The sequence below is a fragment of the Dasypus novemcinctus genome, chromosome 8, assembly GCF_030445035.2.
Source record: "Dasypus novemcinctus isolate mDasNov1 chromosome 8, mDasNov1.1.hap2, whole genome shotgun sequence".
NCBI classification, from domain to species: domain Eukaryota; kingdom Metazoa; phylum Chordata; class Mammalia; order Cingulata; family Dasypodidae; genus Dasypus; species Dasypus novemcinctus.
Genome location: NC_080680.1, coordinates 86,712,300 through 86,736,335, shown reverse-complemented (window position 1 = coordinate 86,736,335; position 24,036 = coordinate 86,712,300). Strand labels below are relative to the sequence as shown.

The following is a 24,036-nucleotide window of genomic DNA, read 5'->3' as shown; positions in this document are numbered from 1 at the left end:
AAACCAACTCGGCGAGTCAATGTGGCTCAGTGGTTGAGCACTGGCTTCCCACATACCCACATATGAGGTCCCAAGTTCAATCCCCTGGTACCTAAAAAAAAAAGATGGGCCTGATTTGGTTGGAGGAGAGGGAGAGGCCAGAGAAGGCTTTCCCAAGGGACAGATACTTAAGCCAAGACCTAGGAATTAACAAGGAAAAATTGGGGTGGGGGCTAGGGACAGCATTCCGGGCAATGGGGACAGTATGTGCAAATACCATAAGACAAGAAAGAGCTTGACCCAATGGAGAAGCCATAAGCAGGCCAGTGAAGCTGGAGTATAGTGGGGAAGGCAGAGGAGAGAGAGGTGCCAGCTCCAGGAGTGATCCTGAGCTATGGGGGGCCATCAAAGTCTTTTTTATTAATCATTCATTAACATTTCCATATATATCTCTACAAGTTAGTAAATCTTTTCAAAACAGAACTACAATACCATTGTCACACCTTAAATATCAACAGTAGAAAGAAAAAAAAAAACAGTAATTGCCTTGCTATGGTCAAATATCCTGTCAATGTTACAATTTCCAATTCCTCATAAAGATGTTTCTCTTACATGTTTTTTTAAAAATCAGGATACAAATAAGGTCTACATACTGTGATTGGTAATGTCCTTTAAATCTCCTTTAACCCCAAACTCCCCCTCCATCTTTTTTTTTCCCTTAAAAATTTAAAAATCAGGTTTATTGAGATATAATTATTCCAGGCATGCAAAATTAGTTCAATACTTGAAATTAATGAAATCTACCAGATTTATAGAATAAAGAAGAAAGTCACATGATATCTCAAGAGATGTAGGAAAAACATTGACAAATTTCAGCATCTACTCATGATAAAAACTCAACTAGAATAAAAGGAAACTTCTTCAATCTGATAAAGAGCAGCTTTGAAAAACCTACAGCTAACATCGTATGTAATGGTAAATCGAATAAATGTTTTTCCCTAAGATCAGGAACAAGGCAAGAAACAAGGAACTGCCTTAGTTTCTCAGGGCTGCTGTGACACATACCACAGACTGGTCAACTTACACAACAGAAATTTATTGTCGCACAGTTTTGGAGACCAGAAGTCCCAGATCAAGGTATTGGCAGGCCATGCTCTCTCTGAAGTCTGCTGTGTTCTGGTGGTGGCTTCCATAACTTAATCTTTGAAGGAGACATGGTGATGTGTCTCCCACTCCTACTTATGCCATGTCCAAATTTCCTTTGCTTAGAAGTTCTCTAGTCATATTGGATTAAGACTACCCTGATTCCGTCTGGCCTCTTCTTAACAGGATCTCCTAAGATCCTATTTACAAATGGGTTCACATCTGCAGGACCAGGGGTTAAGACCTGAATATGTCTTTGTGGAGGACATGAAAGTGGCTCATCCAGGAGCCAGCCAGTCCAGCTCTGCCCTGGTGCTCAGTACAGGGCCCTGGCAGCCTGGGTCTCTGTTTTCCTATCAGGAGAGCTGTGACCTCATTTACCAGTGTCTGTGCGTCAGGAAGGGTCAGTCCCCTGGGCCAGAGCCATTTTTGCTACAGGGAGTAAAGGTCCCCACCACCTGTGTCCCTGGGACTGGAACCTCAGCTCCTCTACCAGATCGGCTCAAGCCTGAGTAGACCAGAGGGTGGGAGCCGGGGCTCTCGGAGCTCTAGTCTTGCTCTGCCCCTGACGTGTTGTGTAGCTTTGGGGAAAACACACCCATTTGCTCTGCCGTAGTTTCCTATTTGTAAAATAGATCATAGTAATAGCTACTTCATATAGACTAGTTGTGACGATTAAGTGAATGTAAGGAATGAAAACCACACCTGATGATAACCATGAGACTAGTGGTTAGGGCCAAGGTCTGCCCAGATGACCCAGGGAGTGCCGACCTCACCCCGCCTCTGCTGACAGGCAGGGGCTCATCCCGCCTTCTTTCTGAGGGTCTTTTCCCTGGGCCCCACCACTGACTTTGAAGAGCCCGTGGGGAACTTAAGGCTTCACTGCCTCAGTTCCCCTCTCCACTCTCTCCGTAATACCTCCAAGGGGATGGGTCCTATCCACTCACTCACCCCCAACTTTCTTGAAGGTCAATGGCATTGTAAAGAAAGAAATGAAGGCAAAGCAAAAAGTCATAGACTCAGAGAAGATTTTATACAAACCCTCCCATGCCCTGGGACAACTCTACAAATGAGGAAACTGAGGCCGGAGTGGAAAGTGACTTGTCCAAGGTTGCACAGCTGCTATAGGTGTTCCTTATTTGCTCCCTGCTAGTGTGGGAAGCCCAGAGGACCCATGAGGCCCAGAACTGACCCCGTGAGGGGACTAAGATGTCAGGGTGTAGGATGGTGTGAAGCTGCATGGACCTCAGGAAAGTATGTTCTTTAAATTAATCCATTGCTGTGGGTATGGATCCATTGTAAGTAGGATCTTAAGATGGTGAGATGACCCACCTCATTGAGGGTGTGTCTTAATCTTCTTACTGGAGTCCTTTATAAGAGAATAAAATTCAGACAGAAAGCCATGGAAGCAAAAGCTGAAAGCAAGGAAATCAGGAAGAGAAGAGAGAAAACCAGCAGATGCCACCATGTGTCTTGCCAGGATCGCCAGCAGCATGTCTTCAGAACAAAAGCATCACCTTAATGATGACTTAGACCCTTTTCTCAGCTGCAGAACTGTAAACTTGTAAGTTAATAAATTCCCATTGTTAAAAGGGAATCCATTTCATGGTGTCTGCATTTCGGCAGCCTAGCAAACTGGAACAGGGTGGCAACTCGACCCAGAGGCTCAGGGCCTAAGCAGTCAGCCTTTTTCCCTCTCCGCTGAGGGTCCCTTTCTCCAGGTGTTCCTTGGTTGCAGGAAGGGGCCTGCAGCTGGCCACCTTAACATCACCTATCACCCTCCCCGCCTCCCATTTTCCAAGATGGCTAAATGGTAAAGCCAGCAGTGCAGCCCTGGACCTGCCGCTCCCAGCTTGGGGTTCCCCCCTCCCTGGGGCTCAAGTCTGGGGTAAGGACTGGGGAAGCTCCCCTGATGGGATCCATCCCAACTCTAGGATGGTTGCCTTGGACAGGGTCGTTGCCTTGGACAGGTCCTGGGACCTGCTGTTTAACTGGGGTTGTGGTTACAGTGACTGGTGCTTTGAGGCCTGTAAACCAGGTTGGGAAATCTCTGAGGCAGCGAACTTTCTCAAGGGCAGACTGGGGTCACTACTCCTGGTTTCTTTTCCAAACAAAAGGCTTTTTCATCCCTGTGAACCTCCATCTACCCTGCTGTCCAAAGGGCTAGCGGCAGGCCAGTCACTTAATCACTCTTTACTGGGAGTTTGCCAGGCTCTAGGGAGCCAGCGGGGAACCAACCGTGGGCAGACGGATGGACCTGCACCGTTCTAGCTCCAGCTCAGCCCCAGGTTTCTCCTCTGAACCCCGGGGGCCCCGCTCGCCCGGGCTAGGGTGGGGGAAGGGAGGGACTCTGAGCTCTTCGCAGAGGCCGGGGAGTGGGCACAATGAACTTATTACTCCCCCTCCCACCTGGAAAGCTTGGAAGGCTCGCCGAGGGCCGGGCGGCAGGGTTCCAGCGGGCAGCGCGGGCTCCAGGCCCAGCCCCCGCGAGGCGCGCGCCCCCCGCACCTCGCCCCCGCCCTTAAGAGGCCGCGCTGGCGCCAGCCCTGGCGATGGCCGCGCCCTGCCCCAAGGGGGGAAGAGAGAGGAGGGGGAAGGAGTGGAAGGGAGACGGCCGGGAGAGGCTGGGTCCCGCCGGCCGAGTGGCGGGGAGTGCAGGGCCGCGCGTGGGGGCCGTCCTGGGGGCGGGGCCTGCCGCGCGCGTCCCTCCACGTGTCCCGGGTCCCCAGCCCTGCCCCCGGCCCTGGGCTTAAAACCCGGGCTGTGCGCTACGGCCGGCCCTGCTTCGTCGCCTGCCACCGCCGCCAGGGCCTCGGTAAGGAGTCCCCGACCACCGGAGAGGAGCCCAGGGTCCCCTTCCCACCCCCCAGCTGCGGTTGCCCTCTCCCCGGGTGTCCCCCGCCCGGCGCGGATTGAGAGCGACCGAGAAGACTGAGGCAAGCCGCGCGCTCCGGCCGCCCTCGCGGGCGGGGTCAGGAGACGCACCCCGAATCACTGCGCCCCGTTGCGCCGCTCCTGCTCGGACCCGGGCGGGAGGGAGAACGGCCGACTCCGGGGCTTCTATCGCTCCAACTGGAGACAGGTGTCCTGAATTCCCCCGGCTGATGTGGGGGACCCGGGCACAGGTGTGAGGTCCGAGGAGCGCGCAGGTCAGGTTAGGTATCTGCTGCGTGGCCCCGGGGCTGGGGAATGCAGGTCCTTTCTGGATTTCCCGTCCTGGATCCCGCTTCCTCTGCCGTGAAATCGCCAAAGGAGACCTTGGGGAGGCCCGAGGAGGTGGGGGCTCCTGGCTCTTCCAGCCCGTCTCTCACCCACTGCCTCTGTCTCCCCGTCTTTTTCAATGCGTGAGACCTGAGTTCCCACCCCACCTCAGCCCCTCGCCCACTGGGGCTTGGTGGTATCGCTTCCCCCCGAGCCTCAGTTTACCCCGGGCAGTCGGGCGCCTCTTCCTGCTGCAGCCCGTGGGTGTGACTGGGCTCGCTCCCCTGCAGGCGGCGGCAGACGCCCCGCTCTGCCTCCTGGAGGGCTTTGTGCGCCGTCTAGGTGGCACAGCCCTCGACAGGCGGTGCGGGCTTTCCCGCTGGCACTGGGCTGTGGGAGGGTCAGGTTAGCAGGAAATGCCAGCAGTCTGGGTTTCTGTCGCCTTTGGCCCCTGTTGGCGCCTTCACCCTCCAGGGAGGGAGGGTCATTTTGAAATGGAGGAAACTCCGCCCACCTTGCCAGGGTTTTTCCAGCGGAGGTCCAGTGACCCAGCCACCTCAGGCTCCTCCCAGTGGAGTGGGGGCATCTGCTCCCTGGCGTTCCCATCTGGCTGCCGGTCTCCTCCAGGCAGGAGCGGACCTGCCCTGGTCTTACCCCGGAGCTGGCACGATCTCGGGAGGGAGGCAGCGGACCCAAGCCCCACAGGCAGCGCAGCTCGGTGAAACCTTGCTGCCGGCCGGCCCAGCTTCCCACACCCGGGGTTCTTCATCTGCCGGAGCTGGCAAAGACTTAGGGCTCTTATATTTACAAGGATAAGAGGCCCTTAAAGGGCCCCTTAGGCAGTTGAGAGCTGTGCCCAGGTCCATTCACTCCAAGGAGTGTCTCGGGGAGCAGCTCGCCTTCCCATGCCACACTGGGGACCCTGCCGGGAAGAAGACGGGATCAGACCTCTTAAGTTAGGTTCTGAAGGGGGAGGGAGACAGTAGAAGCAGCCCCACGGGGCATGGGGGTGGGGGGTTGCCACTTTGGCAAAGACAGGAACTGCAAGAGTTCCCATTCCAAACTCCCCTCTTCCCCTCCCATGTCCCTTTCCCCAGTGTCCCCTTCCCCAGCCCAGCGGGGGCAGGGGAGCCCAGGGGTGGAGGGTCTGGCAGAGGTGGAGCCATCTCTGCGTGATGCTGAGAGCTCCTTCCGGCTCTGCTGGGAGTCGATGGGCCTGCCAAGTGAATGAATGTGGCTCGTGCCTGCTGAGCAGTGCCTAGACCTGCAGCCAGGCCGGGGGTGTGGCGGCAGAAGAGACTCTCCCTCGGCACAGTCTGAGCACCCCTGACTATTCACACTTGCCTCCATTCACTGCCCTGGGCAAAGGGTTTGCAAGGCGAGCCGGCTCTGGTAGTCGTTTCTCCCTGGCATCAGGCCGCAGGAGCCTTGGGAGGAAGCCAGGATTTGTGTAGTGGTAGTCAAGGGTAGCCACGCCAGAGCCCTGCTGTCCCAGCACTTTCCCATGCTCCCCCTCGTCTTCGCCCCACGGGTCCAGGGAGGCAAGCCCTCTGGCTGGAGGCCCCTCTTTGCGCGCTGAGCACAAGCCTCTGAAGCGAGTGGCTTGCCTGTGGGCACCCACGTAGCCCTGGGGGAATCCAGGTTCCAAGGCCTTGACTTCTGCTGCAACACTTTGACCAAAGTTGATCTGCAAGGTCCTGGCTCCCTCTGGTGGGGCAGGCTCCTCCCCAGACCTGGGCGAGGCCAGATGCCAACCCCCGCCCACCCCCACTTTGATATTAACACTATCCTTAGGATAAACCGAATGAACGTGCTCTTTCTCCCATAACCAAATGCTCTTAGGGGAGGCATCTGTGAGGCTCCTTAGTCTCGCTACCTCCCACCTGGGGGTGTTGTCAGAGCGACTGGAGAGCAAACCTTCCTCAGCCAAAGCAGACTCCCAGATGCCCCCCAAGCTGAATGGAGGGAGGTGGCTGGAGTATTGGGGTCCCTGAGAGCCTGATGTTTACTGGCACCAGGAACCCTGCAGCTGAGAGCTTCACCAGCTCATTGTGACCTCAGCTTTCTCATCTTGTCACTCGGGAAGAAAATCCCTTCCCTGTCTGCCTCACCATGAGTGTGAGGATGGTAGGAGTTGAGATTCACAGGTGAATGTTCAGTCTGGGTCCTGAGGAGCACAGCAGCACCCCCAGCGCAGGTGTCAGCCCAGCTCTGTCAGGCTCAGACAAGGGCAGCAGATTGATGGGAGCTGAGATCCTAAACTGAGGAGTCCTATAAGTTGGGGGGAATTCTTATGACCCAGGTGGATCCAGGGTTTTAAAAAATGACAATGAATCTAGCTCAGCCAAGTGCAGATATGAAGGAGGGGTTGCAGAGGAATGTTCCAGAAGGCTGGAGTCCTGAGTTAACAGTATGTGGAGCACACAGAGAGATAAGAATGCTGGTGATGACTCGAGAATTTTGGTTTTTGGAAGATGTGTCAGGTGAAGGGGAGAAGGTCTGTGACCTCCTGAAGGCCAGAGAATATAGGGGATAAGGCCGTACAGAGCAGGGGTCTGTAGTCAGCCTAGGTTTGTTTCCCAGCACAGCCATTTGCTCTTTGTGACCTGGGACAAGTCACTTAACCTTTCTGAGCCTCTGATCCTTCACCTGTAAATAGACAGTAATAATAGTCCCTACTCTGAGATGGCACCTGTGGGCCTTTTGTAATCCTTCCAGTGCTGACACTTGCCTTAGTGTGGACTGAGTGTCCAGGCTGCCTGCAGGTGCACTGGAAGCTGGCGGGGTGGCTCTGCCGAGGCATCATGCCTGAGGCCCTGCCCTCCTCCCAGGTGTCTCTCTTCTGGCTCTGTGACCCGGAGGCACTGATAGTCTTGGCCATGGTCCCGTGCCCAGGAGCTGAGGAAATCTGCCCAGGCCCTTCCTGGGGATGGGGTGGGGCCAGGGCTGGGAGAGGGACAGGCTTTCAGCCAGGTCTGCCAGGTGGCACCTTAGGAGGAAGGCCAGCATCCTGGTGTGCCAGAACTAGGAGTGCAGATCGTGAGATTGAGGCACCAGAGCCAGGGACTTGCTCACGAGCAGCCGTGGCTGTGTTTGTGGGGACGCGCTTGGCGCACAGCCCTGGGCTCCTTCCCCCAGCACCTCTCGGCATCCTCCCGGCTGCCCTGTGAGGGCTGCTCTCACCCCGCTCTGTGCGTGAGCAGCCACGCTTAGAACTTAGAACTGGACCCAGGTCTGGCTGACTCAGCCGCTAGGCTTTACCCGGAGTGAGAACTCATTTCCTGGAGCGTAGATGTTTTTCCTTCTCCCCTCCCTGTCTCTCCTTCACCCCAACTGGAGGCTTCATCACACAGCCCTGGTGGCACTTTCTCAAGTGCTGGGGGATGGGAGTATTTGCCCAGCGAATCTCTGCTTGCACACACAGGCCCAAATACAGGCAGGCACACACCCATGCATGCGTACAGGCTCTCTAGAGCAGGCACACACATGCACAGGCATGCACACACAGGCACTCTCAGAACACGTGCCCATCCTTCCCAGGCACACATTGCTCAGATCCAGAGGACCCACCTGTGCAGGTCCTCCGTGCCTACCCAGGCACACAGGAGGGACTCCGTTTCTGGATGAGAGCCTGCAGAGAAATTCCAGACTTCGAGGAGACTGATCCATCTTTTCATAGATGAGGATGGACCTCTGGAAAGTAGAATCAGCAGGGTTATTCTGAGTGTCTGCCACATGTCAGGTGCTGTCTGGGAGATGGTCACAATGGGGTGAGGGGAGACAATTAGAATATGACACGTGCTATGATGGAAGCCAAACAAGGCACAGTGGGATCACTGAGGCAGAGCAGGCATCGGCACAGGTGGTCTCTCTGTCTCCGATGAGCTCCCCCCCCACCTCTGGGCCCGTGGTCTTGCCTCTAGATGCTTTTCAGAGGGGGCAGAGAAGGGGTGACTCTAAGACCTGGGAAAATCTTGGGCCAGCAGCATCTCTGCCTGCCTCAAGCCGGCCCCAGCCACGCATGGTGTTAGATCCCTCTGAGGGTCTCCAGACCACATCTTGCCCCAAATCCCCCCTTGCTGAGCCTTCCCAGGGAAGGGCATCTCTTTGAGTCCTGTTTCTGCCACTTGCCAGCTAAGGCAAGGCCTTGGGCAAGTTCCCGAAGCCAAGCCTCAGTTTCTCTGTCTGCAGAATGGGGGTAACCTGCATTGATGGCTTGGCATGTGATGGATGTGTTCATTTTCTTGATCCTGGCAGTGGTTTCATGGGCGTATACAAATGCTGAAACTTACTAAATTGCACTCTTTAAATATGTACAGTTTGCTGTACGTCAGTTATACCTCAATAGAACTGTTTTAAAAATATGCAACAGGATCCACCCCCCCACCCCCACCGCACCATCGTCTTCACACACACACAATACACGCACTCCCTGAGTGCTTCCTGGTATAAGAGGGCAGAAAGCCGAGCTGGTGCCTCCGAGGCTCCAGAGCCTCAAAAAACCTCTCTGCCCAGTGAAGCTGCTCAAAGGGGGTGCAGGGGCCTGGGAAGGTCAGGTTCATGGCCTCTGGCGTCCCCCAGAATGCCATGCCAGGCACCTGAGCAGCTTTTGTTTCTGCAGAGTGGTTCACTGACCCGTGAAGACAGATTCCGGAAGCCAAGAACCCACACCTCCAATCCCAGGTACTTAAACTACCTTGAGTCTTTCCTGCCACCCTTTCCCCTCCTTCCCTCCATCCTTGACAGCCTGTTGCCCGGCTGCGGTTGCCATAGTCACCGTCTGCCCCACTGCAGGGTCAAGGGCTGCTGAGTCATCCCAGGCCCTGGGCGAGCAGGCCCAGCCTCGAGGACAGGGCCTGGCAGGCAGCTGAACGCCCAGGAGAGGGGAGAGCCGTGGGCATCAGTCAGAAACCCCTGCCCCAGCCAGCTTTGCTGTTCCATGAGGTGCTTTCCTTTCCGAGTTCTAAGGGCAGCTATCAGGTGGGCCTGGGAGATACGTTAGGGACCGCATAGGACGCGTGTCCTCTCTGCACTGCTGGGTTCCAAGGTCAGCTGGGACAGATGCTTCTACCTTTCCAAACCTCAGGAAGTACTCCATACACAGGAGCCTCCTGTATGGTGACAGTGGTGACAGTGGGGTGACCGGTCCTTCTGGGCCCCTGTAGACCTGTGGAGGGACGTCCACAGCTTTTCCTACTAGTGTCTAATAAGATCCCCTAGTTGGCCAGACCTTGGTCAGACTCCAGGGGAAGTGCTCCCCCCTGCCCCAGACTCAAATATGCCCCTCTAATTGTGGGGCCATAGGGCCAGATGGCCTGGGTCTGAATCTGGCCCTACCACTGGCTGGCTGATCGTGTGACCTTGGGCAGGTGATTTCACCTCTCTGACCCTCAGTTTCTTCTTCAGCAAAGTGGGCCCGGTAATAGCAGCTACTCTCAGGGCCACGCGCAAGTTCTAAGGGAGAATGAGGAATCCCTAACGCTGCTTGAGGGGTCAGGTAGAGCCTTCTGGACAGAAGGAACAGTGACTGCAAAGGAGACAGGAGATTGTGGCGCGTTCGGGAAGCTTGACAGGAGCTGAGGAGCAGGATAGTGTGGGAAATAACTCGTCTGCCCCTGCCCCAGAGCCCACCTGTGCCTCCTGGGAGAGGCCCCTGGGAGCTAAAGAGGCACTTTGCCTCTGCCTGTCTCCTTCCCTCGGATTCTCCACGCCCTTCCCACCTGGGCACTTTCAGAGCTGAATTCAGTGCGGCACTCAGGGTGCATTGTGTTTCGCCTTTCAGAGGTATTTACACTTGAAGACAGCGGCGATGCTTAATCCCAGGGGGTGGAGGTTCTTGCTCTGCCTTCAGGGGAGCGCAGCACGGCATGCTGGGTAAGAGCCCAGTCCTGGAGACAGATACAGTCTATGGCCTGGAGCAGCTGCCGGCCGTTCTGAGCCCCCGTTTCTGCCTCTGATATGGGATGGACAGTTACTTCATGGGGTCAGGGGGTCCACACGAGGCCCCCAAAGCCCTGCCTGGCACTGTCTGTGTTTATCACAGAGCAGCTCTGACTGGGGACAGGTATGCTGCTCCCAGCCAAGACCCCTCCCAAGTTTCCCAGCTGCTGTGCCTCCTCCACCCGTCCTGGCCGCCATCCAAACGGCTCAGCCTCAGGGGCCTTCTCTGGCTGGTGGAGGATTGCCTCAAAAAGATGCCTGCCCCCTGCCAGCCCCAAACTCCGCTGTCAGCATTCCCAGGCCCCAGCGTGGTTTGTGTGTATGTGCAGGGTCAGGGTCCCCGGGGGAGGGGCCGTGCCTGGAAGAAGGGACGTCTCCTTGGCTGGCCCTGATTACGAGTGAACGTCCTGTTTCCAGCCCACCAGTGGCAGCCTGTCCAGGGAATGAGGCTGCCCAAGGCAGAGGCAGGGGGTTGGGGAGCCTGGGCCTGCCGCCCCCTTCCTGGCAGGCTCGTGGGGCCCGGGGGCCAGGCCGGGTGGAGCGGCTTGCAGGGCTGGCCAGCTGTGGGTCACTCATGGTTTCCTTTGTCTCCCTCCAGCTAAAATGTCCAGCAAAGGCTCTGTGGTTCTGGCCTACAGCGGTGGCCTGGACACCTCCTGCATCCTCGTGTGGCTGAAGGAGCAGGGCTACGATGTCATTGCCTACCTGGTGAGCAGACGCCCTGCATGTCTGCCTTTCGACCTGCTTGTCCCGCTGCCCATCCAGCCAGCCCTCGGCCAGTCTCTCGCTGGGTTTCTGCCTGTCTACTCTTTGTCCCTTGTCCAAGCTTTCCTCTAAGCCTGTCTTGGACTAGTTTCTCATTGTACTGCCCCACTTTGTTGGTAAAATGGACGTCCTCAGTGCCCCCCAGGTCTGGGATGCCCCCCAGAGCAGGGAGAAAGCCCGGCTCTCATGCGGGTGACTGGAGGGGGACCATAAGAAGGGACCTCGGCAGTGCTGCCGGGCCAGCCAGGCTGGAGAAGGACGGTGGGCTTAGCCTGCTGCCATGGCAACCTGAAGGCTGTGCGGAAGGCACACAGTCTTCCCCTTCCCAGAGCCCCCCAACAGCCCCCAGTTATTCAGCAAAGACAGGCTGAGCTGGAAGGGCCCTTGGAGCTCATCTGGTTCTGGGTTGGCATGATGTTGCCCCCCATCCAGGGTGCAGAGCAGACATCATTAATCAAACCAGCTGCACTGACGAACCTGGACACCGTCTTCAAATCCTTCCTACACTATTCAGTGCTCTTGGTTGCGAGTTCTAGACATTCAGCTCAAACCAAGCAGAAAACAGGCAGTTCTTGGCTCATGTAACTGAGAAGTCCAGGGGTGCATCTGACTTCAGGCAAAGCTGGAGCCAGGTGCTCATCCAGGTTCCGTCTCCATCTCTGCTTGCTTCCTTCCTGGCCTTGCCACATGGCGGGCAAGGTGGCTGCCAGCAGGCCCACACTCACACCCTTGAAGCCGGCTGTCCCAGAGAGCAGAGGCTTCCCCAGCCGCTCTGGCGGCAGGGCCCAGGGGTCTCTCATTGGCCTGACTCACTGCCCTCTGTGCTCCCCACAGCCTGGCATGGGCTCTGCTTGGCTCCCCCTACTCCATCCATGTAGAAAGAATAGAACGTGCCGCTCCCAGAGAAAGTGGGTCTGCTGCTCTGGACGGACAAAAGCTCAGGTGTGGCCAAGAGCGGTGGGTTTGCATTTGAAGGCCAGACGCTGTGCCTAACGTGCTCAAGCCCGTCATCGCTCAGGTGGAGGAGAGGGAGGCCCTGAGAGCGGAGGCCGCTGGCTCACAGTCAGCTGACGAGGGAGAGCCCCAGCTCCGAGGGGGGCCCCAGCTCCAAGGGGGGCCTTCGTCTTGCCGCTGGCAGCTCAGTGGGGCAGTCAGAGCTGGGATCTGCCGGTCCAGGCTCCTGGGCTACCACCTGGCAAGCGCTTGCCGCTGGGCTCGGGGAAGATTCCAGCGTGGAATGCAGAAGTGAAGGTTCAGATCACTTTAGATCAGGGAATGGGCAGCAGCCAGAGTCGGGCCAGCAGAAAGCATGCTAGTGTCTAGAGAGGGGGCTGCTGGACCCCGAGGGACCCGAGACCAGGGCTCCAGCTGCTGGCACGGAGCCGGGAGCTTCCGGGCACAGGCCTCCTGGCTGGCCAGACCCCCGGGACCATCAAGCCACTGCCCTGGCTGGGGAGGCGAGCGAGCTGGCGGCTGGGCAGTTCTGACACGCCGACTTTGCACCGGCCTTGGAAGCTTGCGGGAGGAGACAGAAGTGTTTCGGGGAAATCTTAGGCCTTCCTAGGGGGTCGCCAGGAACGGGCGCCTCCCGGCACAGCGGCCTATGCACAGAGGCCTCACCACCCTTCACTCCTTAGAAGCCGCCTCCTGGCTCGCTTGGGCAGTCCAGCCCCAAGTATTGTTTGCTCCTGGGAGGATTTCAGCTTCTCGACACCCTGGTGTGTGCCCTTCTCCCCCTAACCATGACCCCAGGCCCGTCGAATGGACGCCGCCCCCTCGGAGCCTTGTGCCGGGCGGGTGCTCGGCTCATTCCCGGGGAGTGGGCGTCCTCTCGTCGCCTCCCCTCCCCTGGGTGACCGGGCCTCTCTGTCTCTACTTCTCAGGCCAACATCGGCCAGAAGGAAGACTTTGAGGAAGCCAGGAAGAAGGCACTGAAGCTCGGGGCCAAAAAGGTACGCGGCGGGAGGCAGGATTCGGGGCAGTGGGGGGGGTTGACACGGTGGGGCAGCAGTGAGTGTTCCCTCCTCGGCCCCTCGCCACCTGCGGCCCTCCCTGCTTGTCTCCTGCCCCCAAGAGTAAGAGATCGTGTCCTTCTGCTGCCAAGTGCGTGAACACTGCCATGCTGCCCCCCTTAGCCGCCTTTCAACCCAGCTACCCACCTATCCGCCCCTCATCCACCCAACCTCCCACCCGCTCCCCTTTGAACTCTCCGTCTGTCCACCCATCCTTCCACCTGTTCAGCAGACTCAGAAAACTCCAGCGAGTTGGGTGCGCCGGCTGGGCATCTCATCGGGTGGCGAGCAGGCCCCGGGCTGTGTGGGGGTGTGGGGGTGGCACTCACAATGCAAAGCATTCTTGTGCACTGTCCTTAAGTGCAAGCATCCTGCCGCACCCGGCCCTCACTTGGGGGGAGTGCGCTGGGACCCGGCGGGCGTGGCGTGGGAGGCCGCCAGCCCCCCTGCCTCGTGGGAACCAGTCCCTTCTGCAGCATGCTGCCTGCAGAACCCAAGCGTGTGCCCGGCACAGGGCGCAGGCTCAGTCAGCGTGTTAGCACAGCGGGAGGGAGTAAGTGCCCACAGGCCCCTGTCAGCACCAGCCACGGGCCTGACACCAGAATATCCCTCCCGGGCCTGGTACCTCTCCAAGTCCCTGACCAGAGAGGAGCGGCCTGATCAGGAGCCCATTAGGTGGACTGAGAACGCATCCTCAGCCAGTGAAGTCGGGGCTCTTCGCTCCCGCCTGGATTGAGTCTTTTACTCTACATAAGCCACTTGCAAACCTTTTGGTCTCAGGACCCCTTGACATGCTTTATTTATTTGGAATTTTTAAATATTTATTTTCTTGCATATAATAATGAAATATAGTCTCCATTCTTTTCTCTTTTTTTCCATTTAAAAGAAACTTTTTAATCTGAAATAATTATAGACTCACAGGAAATTGCAGAAATAGTACCAAGAGTTCCATGAGCCTTTACATGTTTACAAATTATGCAGGATCCAAGTGAGCTTTTGTGGATTACATCTGTTGATGTTTATCACATTGAAAATAAAAACTGAAAAAAATTTAATGTATTTATTCATCTTAAAAGAGCAACAATAAACACGTTAACAGAAGTAACATATTTACTTATAAAAACTATTTTCCAAAACAAAAAATAATTTAGTAAGAATGGCATTTTCGCAAATCTTTTAATGTCTGGCTTAACAGAAGATAGCTGGGTTCTCCTAGCTGCTGCTTCATTCAGTCTGTGATGCACTGTTTTCATTGAAGTATATGAAGAAAATATGGACTCACAGATGGGCTTTGAGGAAAGAAAGGAGTATTTTAATTGCCTTCTCAGATAATTGGGGACATTCTTTGATACTGTACCAAAATCCAACAAGGATAGTTTCTAAAACCTAGTGTGATATAGACTCTGAAACCTTATCAAAGAACTTTTCATACTCGGTTGCTTCACGTGAAGGATGAAACCTCATGTGTTCGTCATTTGGAAGATATCATTTTGCTAATATTTATAAATCTCCCAAGTGTTGACACATTTCATTACAAAACATCGAAACACTGCATTCATTAATAGCTCCACCACTCACAGCAGAAGTACTGGGAAGCTCTCAGGTTCACAGTGACCGACACAAGTTTTCCAAAATTTTAATTTTCACCTGAATGTTTGAGTTTCATCATTGGCAACAGATACGGTCAGTTTTCCTTGCAGTGACAGGCTCACTTCATTTTTTTGCGAAAAGGTCTGTCAGAAACCCAAGTCTGAGTGACCACACTTTGTCTGCCAGTCATCCTTTCAAGAAAAAACTGTGTTCCATGAAAAAAGTGGCTAGCCCAGCTTGCACTGCAAACACTGCCAACGTGCTTTTCCTTGAGTGACCACCAGTAAGCAGAGGTGCTTTATGTGCACTTGACATTTCATACTCAAGTGCTGAGAGTTAATGAAAGTAATAACTTTTACTGCTTCCTCAAGGCCATTCTTAAGTGAACTTGGCACCGTGAGAGGACAACGTGAAGAATAAAATGGCTGTGAGTCTATCGGGTGCTAAGGTGCCAGCATTTCACCCAGCTTAGCTTCTGCACTGTCAGTGCTAAAGTCAACAGGGTAGAAAAGGCAAATAACATCTTAGTATCATAAAAAATGGTTCCACTTAGTCTCTCTGAAAGAGTCGTGGAGAACCCCAGGGTTCTGTGGGCCACAGTTTGAGAACTGTTTCTCTAGCTCAGGGCTTCTCAGCTTTGGAGCTCTATGGTTGGTTATCCTGTGTGTTGTAGGATGTTCGGCAGCCTCCCTGGCTTCTACCCACTAGATGCCCAAAGCACCACCACTACCACCACCGCCAGTCGTGGCAAGCACAAATATCTCTACACCTTGACAAATACCCCTTTGGGGACAAAATCACCCCCTCATTAAGCGCCACTGCTCTCAATCAGGGGTGGCAGCTAAGTTTTATCTCATGCCCAGAATGCTTTGTTGAGAGGGATTTGGAGACCACATCTGGTTTTACCTGGATGATATGTCAGAATTGACAGCAATGTCTGCTATGAGTGCAGGAGGGAGAGCATCGGTATGGTATGCTGAGATTGATTAGTTATGTCTGCCACATGTGCAGAAGGAAAAGTGGAGGCACAGTTAGCTGTGATTGATTAGCTGATTAGTGGTGTCTGCCTTAAGTGTAAGCCATGTGAGCCCCCCGGGGCTCTGTTATTCTGACCAGACACCCAGTCCTTTTCCAGGGTCCCTCTCATGGATGCCTCCCTTCACAGGTGTTCATTGAGGATGTCAGCAAGGAGTTTGTGGAGGAGTTCATCTGGCCTGCCGTCCAGTCCAGCGCGCTGTACGAGGACCGCTACCTCCTGGGCACCTCTCTTGCCAGGCCCTGCATCGCCCGCAAACAAGTGGAAATCGCCCAGCGGGAGGGAGCCAAGTACGTGTCTCACGGCGCCACAGGAAAGGTGAGGCAAAGAATCTACGTGGCACCAGAATGGGGAGGCTGGAGGGAGGAGGCAGCTCTGCCCTGCATAGAAGAATCTGCAAAGGAGAACACGGACAACCAGGATAATGAATAAACCTCGGGCAGTTCTAGGTTTTGCCTCCAGAATAGAATCTGCACATTGAACAGACTGGCGATTGCCAGCATCCTGTAGGAGTAATGGTAACAGCTGGTCCCTGAGCTCTGGGTGAGCACTGCATGCTCTATGTGTGTGTCCTGGGGCCGCACAACTGCCTGGTGTGGTGGGAGTGATGTACACTTGACACTGAGGCTTGGGGACATGGTCCCTGGCCAAGGTTACAGAGCACGAGTAGCCATGGGCATAGTGGAAAGGGTGGGACTCCCTGAGCCAAGCGGGATTTGAATCTGCGATCAGATTGCTGTGTGCCCTTCCCCTCCCTGAGTCTCAGTTTCTTCATCTGGAAAATGGGGATAACACCCCCAACCTCCAGCCCGTGTGTTTCAGTGTACATGGAAGCAGGACCCCGTGAGGTATGTCAGAATGGCCCTTAGCACCCTGCCCTCGGGCAAAGGTTAGGAGGTGTTATTAGAAGGACTCTGGAGTTAGGAGCTCTTGAAATTAGTGGGTACCACACCAGTGGCCTTGGGGGACAGGACTGCTGCTTAACCCACGGTCAGCAGGCTCTGAGCCTCCTGAGTGACGCGTGCTCCCTGCCTCACCAGCACACATGTGCTAGCCTGCCCCAGGCCCCCTGCCCTGGGCTAGTCGAGGCGGCGCAGGGAGGAGGCCCTGGCTCACTGTGGTGTAAGATTATGATGAGGGAGATGTGTTTTGAGAGAGGTCTTGCAAGCAGCCACAGCAGCAGATGCACTGCTTCGTGCTGCACGTGTTCAGTTATTCGCTCGTGACTAGCCCAACAAGTGTGTACTGGGCGCCTGTTGGGTCGGGTGCCGTGCTGGGTGTGGTGTGGAACTTCGCAGACCTAGTGCCTGCCCTCAGGGAGCCCGTGGCTAACAAGGAAGAGGAAAATCCACGATAAGGCGGGGCTGTAGGGCCAGGGCCAGGGGAGCCACTGGCATGGGCAGGGGGCTGGGGGAAGGCGGTTCTGGGCATGGTCTTGAGGGCTGAGTAGAGGGTAAGTGAATGGGGGTATGGAAGAGCGTGCCAGGCAGAGGGAACAGCTTGTGCAAAAGCCTGGAGACAAGAGACCCTTAACACCATTCCAGCCCAGAGCACAGAGCGGGAGGTGGCCATGGGAAAAGCAGGGGTCGTTGGGCTGGGCCGTGGTCAGGCTCAGGGCAATTGATTATGGGCTATGGGAGGGTCTCAGGCAGGATAGGGGACAGCTGGTGACTTCCCCAGTGGGTATTTGAGAAATGTTCTGGACTGAAATGGTCAGGCTTCTTGTGGAAGGAGAAAACTGCTCAGTGTTTCTCACACAGACGCATGGCCCTGTTTTTCATGAACACAGCAGTTGTGAGCACGTTTAGAGCAGGATGACGGGAGACCAGACAAGGAGGGGCTGACAGATCTGTGCTGTGCGAGCAGGGATGTGAGCGCTGCCTTCCAGCCCACGTGGCAGTGGAAGAGGGTGCAGGCGAGTCCAGAGGCTGAGGCCCGGGGGCTTAGAAGCTCCTCGAGCTGGGTTTGAATCCTGACTCTCCTGCTTTCAAGCTGTAGGACTTTGGGCAAGTGACTCCGTGCATGTCTCTTTCTTTGTCTACAAAGTGGGGATAAAAGAGAAGCTAGCTCAGGAGAGGTCAGGAGTGGTGAGTAGGATAACTCCAATAAATTAGTGGGCACAGGCCTGGCACGTTCTGAATGCTCAATGGAAGGGAACTGCCCTAATTGAACACGTATCAGACTTGTTCTGGGGGCTCCGGCAGGCAGAGGAAGGTCGGTGGGAGGCAAATATCAGCACCGAATTTTAAAAAAGCTAAGTCGCCTCATCTGCCCGCAATGGAGTGAGCGAGCAGTGAGCGCCCCATCCCAGGAGGCACTGAAGCCAAGTCCAGGGAGTCAGGATTCTGGAAAGGCTTACTGACCCTAGACAGTGGTCCTGTGGTACTGTCAGGGCTGGGGTTCAGTGGCATTAAGGGCTGGTGCAGCGAGTGGGTGGGCGTGTAAGTGGGTCCAGGGAAAGCCCTCCACCCCCACCCTTGACTGCCGCACAGAGCTGGGCGCGGCTGCGTAGCTGTGTGTTGCTCCTCCCTGTGGCCACCAGAGGGCACCAGAGGCTTGGGTGTGAGGCCTGCAGGGCCTATCCCAAAGGCATAGGAGGGGTTGGGGGCAGGCTGGGGCAGCAGCAGCCCCCACCCAGGGGCCTCTCTCCTGCACGCTGGCCCTGCAGGACTTTGGCTCTGGGAGAAACGCCTTCTGTGGGCGGTTGTGGCTGCTTGACACTTGGGGGCGTCCCTGCAGTTCGCAGGGGCCACAGGAGGGACAGACCAGACATGGACACATCGGCTGGACCGCCGAGGCCTGTGGTGGGAAGACGGCGAATGCCGGGGGAACCCGGTGCTACCTGGTTCCTGGTTCTGCCGTCTCTTTTCTGGGGGTTGAAGAGCAAGGCATGCACCTGTGCCTCAGTTTCCCCTTCTTTACAATTCCTGGGAAGCCCCCAGCAGTCTCTGGAGACTGTTTCCTCGGACTGGGGGGTGGGAGGGGGGAGTCAAGGAAGACCTCGGGTGAGGGCCAAAGAAAGGATAGGTCTGAGGCAGGGAGGTGGCGGGGGGCTGGCCCAGGGCGTCGGTGACTTCCCCTAACAGGGGTGGGTGTCTGGAGTGAGAGGGAAAGGAGTGTGTGGCCCCAGGAGGTGGCACCAGGGTCCCGCGGGGCCAGGCCTGCAGAGACGGGTCTTCCAGCACACACTACAGAGCTTTCCTCAGGAGGTTCGTCGCCGTGGCGCAGCGCGGCCCCTCACTGGGCTGGCGAGGCTCCCTCCTCGCATGCTGGAGAGTCCGGCCTGGCCCCTGGATTTGGACAGATTTCAATAGAAGGGCAGCCACAGCCTGCGTTCATTTTTTCACTCACTGCGCAAGTACCTACCAGGGACCGGCTCTCCGCCCCACCCTGGGAAGCCGTGCCCTCTGAGCACTGCCGCGGCAAGACAGGCTCGGGGGAGGCGCTTGGCAAATTAGGAGCCCTCACCCAGCAGGGGTCAGGGAGGAGGGTGAAGCTGAAACACCCAGGAAGAGTAAGAAGGAGCCAATGATGCTAAGGGGAAGAGCATGCCAGGGTGCAGGAATAGCACATGCAAAGGCCTGGAGGCAAGAGGCAGCGCCTTCCCAGGCTCCCCCAGCCCATTTGCAGCATTTGGGTGCAGCCTGGTGCCAGGAGCGTGGCTTGGAGCAGAGAGCAGGCCATGTTATACCCCTACTCACTCTGCTGCCACCCTGATCCTGCCCCACTCAGAAAGTCGCACAGAAGCGGGTGTGGCCCTCCAGGGCCTCCTCCCTCCTCCCGTTTTGGAAGAGGGGCCTGGAAATATGAGCCTGAGGCTGCAAGGGAGTGTGGGGCGGCAGTTTTGTAAATGGGCACCATCTGTACGAGGTCCGAGGAGCAGATGGGAGACCCCCCAGTCCCTCCAGTCCCAGTGGGTGCTGCACCCGCCTTTGCACACACCTGCACGTGTACCAACGTGTGGACGCCAGGTTAGGCGTGTGGAACACTACATCCCTGGTGCTGGGGGTGCTGGGGTTAGGGAGGGGAGGGGCTGGGCGGGGCCTTGGGCTCTTGCTCACAGCGGAGTTTGAACCAGAGAAACCTGTGTGTTTGACTTCTGCAAAGGTCTCTGGCTCCCGAACAGATGGGTGTCCCCGTGGCGGCGACCGGGTGGGCAGACAGCAGCCCCCTGTGCCTGGCAGGGCCCGGGGAGGCACAAGCTGCCTTTGTGTTGGGGAAACATGAAGCCGTCGGGGGAGGGGATGGAAAGGAGACGTTCGGTGGGGGGGATCCAGCGAGGACGTGCCCCACTTGACCGCGTACTTCACAAATCTTAAACGAGTCTCCTGTTTAGAAGAGCAGCCGCTGCATGGGGAACTGCGCCGGCTGAGTCCTTGGGCAGGTGTACCACCCTCTGCCTCTGTTTCCCCTTCTGTAAGATGTGGGTAGTGACAGAACATACTTCGTGGGGCTGCTCTGAGGATTCAGCAAGTTGATTATGTAGGGTGTGTGAGCTCTTAGGATGGTAGCATGCCTGCTGGCTCTGTGACCCCAGGCAAGCGGCTTTGCCTCTCTGAGCCTCACCTTCCCCATCCATAAATCCTACTGGCCTCAGGTAGCTCCTTTGCGTGACTGCGCATAGTAGGTGCTCACTAAAGGGGTTGGGCTGGACGTGTGTGGGGGTTCAGCAGGGAGGGGCTGGTCTGGGGCGGCTGGCTCTGGGCCCTGGAGGAATTCAGAGGCGCAGCCTCCATCCCAGCGCTCCTGGCTCTATGGAGAGAGGCTGAAACCTGTGTTTCTGCGTCGCCTGACAAGACTCTGGAAAATAACATGTTATTCCCGCCGCTGCCTCGCTGCGCCCGTGCAGTTTTCACAGTAGGCGAAAAGTCCCTCTGTTATTTCCACAGCGCTTACGTCTCCCTCTGGGCTGCCGAGCTGATGGGGAAGCAGGCAGGGCGCTGGCGGCCATTTTCTCTCCCAGGCCAGAGCGGGCAGCTGAGTCCGTGCGCGGGTGCCCGGCTCCCTGCCCAGCCCCCTTCCGGGCATTGGTGTGTCTGTGGAGTGGGAGCTGGTCGTGGGCCGTGGTACATAGCACTCACACCTCAGCGGCGTAGGGATTGGTCTCCAGTTTACAGCAGAGAACACGCAGAGAGGCAGGGTGCCCCACGCAGGGGCTGTGGGGACAGTGGGGGGGGGGCACTGGAGGGTGGGGAGGGGGCTAGGCTACCTGGGCTCTGGCCCTGGCCATGCCCCTGCTGTGTGCCTTTGGGCTAATCCCTTTCCCTCTCTGGAGCCTCAGTTTCCTTGTCTTTGGAGAGAAGAGCGGAGGAGCAAAGGCTCTTTGTGGCCACTCCTCTCCCCGACCAGCCATTGTATAGATGGGGAAACTGAGGCTCAGAGAGGTCCCAGGACCTGACACAAGCTCGGTCTCAAGGCTGGGCCAGGCCGGGCAGGTGGGCTCCCTTCGGGAGGAGGCTGGGGCTGTGGGCGCCTTGGGGCTTGTCTGAAGGGGTTCTTACCCCCGGAGCCTCAGCTGTGCCCAGGCCTCCTGCTCCCAGGTGAAAAGAGGGTGTGGGCACATCCCCTGCCTGCTCCCACGTGCACACGTGTGCACCTCCTGCATGTGCACATGCATGACACGCATGGACTCCTTACTGCCTGCCAGAAGCACACACCAAGACTGATATTCACAGCCAAGGTGTGCACAACTCAGCACCCACGCTGGACACAGAGGCATCTCGGCTGCTTACACCGTGCACACAGGCCTTGACTCAGAAAGTCCTGGGTTCAAGTCCTGACTCCACGTGTGGGCAGGAGCTAGTTGCTGAGCCTCTTTATAGAAAGGGCTAACCGTGGTACCTGCCTCAGAAGGGGGTGAGGTTGGGCGCGAGCCGGCGGCAAAGCATCCCACGCTGCCCCCCCTACAGTCATGCCCCCAGCCTCCTCCCGGGCTGCCGCTCCTGACGCGCCTCTCTTCTGCATTTCAGGGGAATGATCAAGTCCGGTTTGAGCTCACCTGCTACTCGCTGGCCCCCCAGATTAAGGTAAGATCTTGCTTCTCCCTTCGGGGTGGGTGGGTGCTGAGGGCTGAGGCCCCTGGCAGGTAGAGGGTGGGGATTGGGGGCACAATGAGGTTCTGAGAGGTTCCACGGGGCAAGGACAGTGCACACACCAATCTTCTCCCACAGAAACCGGAGCAGAAAGTACCCGGGGTGGTCAGTTCACGGGGGCCTCCCTTCACTCACACCAGCTTCATCTTGGCTGCCCAGGTGTGCTGCCCTTAAGTGGGTGTCCTCGGCTTTCCTGGGTCCAGGCTCCTGGGTGCAGGCGAAACAGTTGCAGGATGTGATCGCTGATTCCTGGGTCACTCCTACCCCTCCCAGCCCTGGTCTGAATGGCCCGTTCCTCCAGCACTGCCTGTGCCCTTCCCGCTGGCAGCTCTGACCCTTTCCTGGGATGGGAGCCACCAGGATCTCGGAAACGACCACCCTTGCCCGTGGCCTCTCTCACCAAGGCCCAGGAGACCCTGTGTAACTGTCCTCTGCCCTTCTGGCCTGCCCCGGGACCTGGGTCTGTCACCAGCCACCCTCCCCCACCTCATTCATTCAGCGATCTCGGAGCACCCGTTCAGTGCAGGCCTCAGGCCCCGCTCCAGCGGCTCCTGCTCCAGAGCAGCTCTGAGCAATGGAAATATAATGGGAGCCCCGAATGGGAGCCCCGTGTTTAATTTTAAAGTGTCTAGTAACCACGTTTTAAAGAGCTACGGGAAAAGTAACAGGTAACAATCTTAATAGAAGATTTTATTTAACCCAGTATATCTAAAACATAACATTAACATTCACCACACAATCGCTGTAAAAAAATTATAAATGAGAAGTTTTGTGTTCTTCTTTTCATAGTGAGTCTTGGCAACCCGGTGAGTCTTTGTGTCTCGTCCTTGGAGCACCCCTCAATCAGCACTCACCACATTTCCAGCACTCCGTAGCCACGTGTGGCTTGTGGCTGCTGAATTGGGCAGTGTAAGCCTAGGATGGGGCTTCTTTAAGATACAAGGCCACTTTGGGCTAAAGCTAAGAAAGATGTGCCCCCTCCCAAACTCCTCCAGGAGTTCTAAAGGGTTTAACTATTTCTTTTAAGTAGAACATCTTTCTCTGTCCCTTTACCCAGCCAGCTGCCTGGGGGATGGGCACAGCCTGGAGGTGAGCAGTAATGAGCCCTAATGAGCTGTTCTGACCCCAAACCCCGGCTGCTGGACAGTAGCTGCTTGTTGACTTGCTGCAGGCAGCACCAAGGGTCCTTCCCCTGAGCCCCACTTCTCCGTGTTCCCACGGCAGCTGGGGGCAGCCAGGGTGTCTGATTTCTGGGCCTTTGTCTGAGGAGGCCAAGCCCAGGGAGCCGGCAGGAGGGCACGGCCATTCCCAGGCTCAGCCCTGGTGCAGGGGCTGCTCGGGCTGGGGCTTGGAGGGTGGCGTCCAGGGGCAGGCCCTTCTCCCATACCCTTTGCAATCGTCAGCTCCACGGCCCGGAAATCAAACCCGCTTCTCCCCGTCGGTGACGCACACTCCACCCCGTTCAGTTTGCTGCACGCAGAGGGCAGGGCCTGGCTGGCTTCGGGGACTAGGAGGGGCTCCTCTCGGGGACCTGTCCCTGACCCCTGTCCCTGACCCCTCAGGGCGTGAGGTCTAGAGGAAGGAGGATGGTCAGGGCCCAGGCTCCTCCCGGTGTCCTATCCCTTCACTCCCAGAGCAGTGGGGGACAGGAAGAAAGAGAAGCAGGTTGGGGGGCGGTATCTGTTGCATCCGGGCCCCGCGTCCAGGAGCCAGGGCCAGGCTGGGAGAGGGCAGCTCCATGGACCCTCCCTATGTCCCCGGCTGCGGGGGGGGGGGGTTCCTCCTGGCCCTTTGACAAGGGATGCTGGTAAGGACCTTGAGTCCCATCTCGTTCGAACCTTCACATCCCTCTTGGGGAGACTGAGGCCCAGAAGAGCAGGGACCACTCAGAGACACACAGCCGTTGGGCCATGGGGCCTGGGCCTCTCCAGAGTCACCCTCCAGTAGGGCAGACTGCGGCCTTCCCCATCTAATGGGGTCCCCCACCCAGCCCCCCCATGGACTTCATCCTTCCAGGGATACCCCTGAGTGACCATAGGAGCTGGGTGCCAGGGAGGCCATCTCTGCAGCTACAGGACCTGGAAAAGCCAGCTGCTCAGCCCTGCCCTGCTGCTTCCTTCCCTGTGTCCAGGTCATCGCGCCCTGGAGGATGCCTGAGTTCTACAACCGGTTCAAGGGACGCAGTGACCTGATGGAGTATGCTAAGGTATGCTGAGTTGACCCCACCGCCTTCTCGCCTCCCAGCCTCCCCCCCCAGCCTCCACCTTCTGCCCTCCTG

At 56.9% G+C, this 24,036-nt stretch overlaps 1 protein-coding gene across 1 annotated transcript in view; it reads left to right on the top strand.

Moving 5' to 3' along the window:
* Positions 1–3,814: 3,814 nt before the first annotated feature.
* The window catches only part of ASS1 (argininosuccinate synthase 1), a 52,009-nt gene continuing 31,787 nt past the window's right edge, over positions 3,815–24,036 (top strand). The window contains exons 1-7 of the mRNA XM_058302218.2: positions 3,815–3,937; positions 8,945–9,006; positions 10,862–10,971; positions 12,912–12,980; positions 15,796–15,984; positions 21,636–21,692; positions 23,890–23,964. Of these exons, the coding sequence (XP_058158201.1) occupies positions 10,867–10,971; positions 12,912–12,980; positions 15,796–15,984; positions 21,636–21,692; positions 23,890–23,964 (495 nt within the window). The 5' untranslated portion in view covers positions 3,815–3,937; positions 8,945–9,006; positions 10,862–10,866. The remainder of the gene's footprint in view (positions 3,938–8,944; positions 9,007–10,861; positions 10,972–12,911; positions 12,981–15,795; positions 15,985–21,635; positions 21,693–23,889; positions 23,965–24,036) is intronic.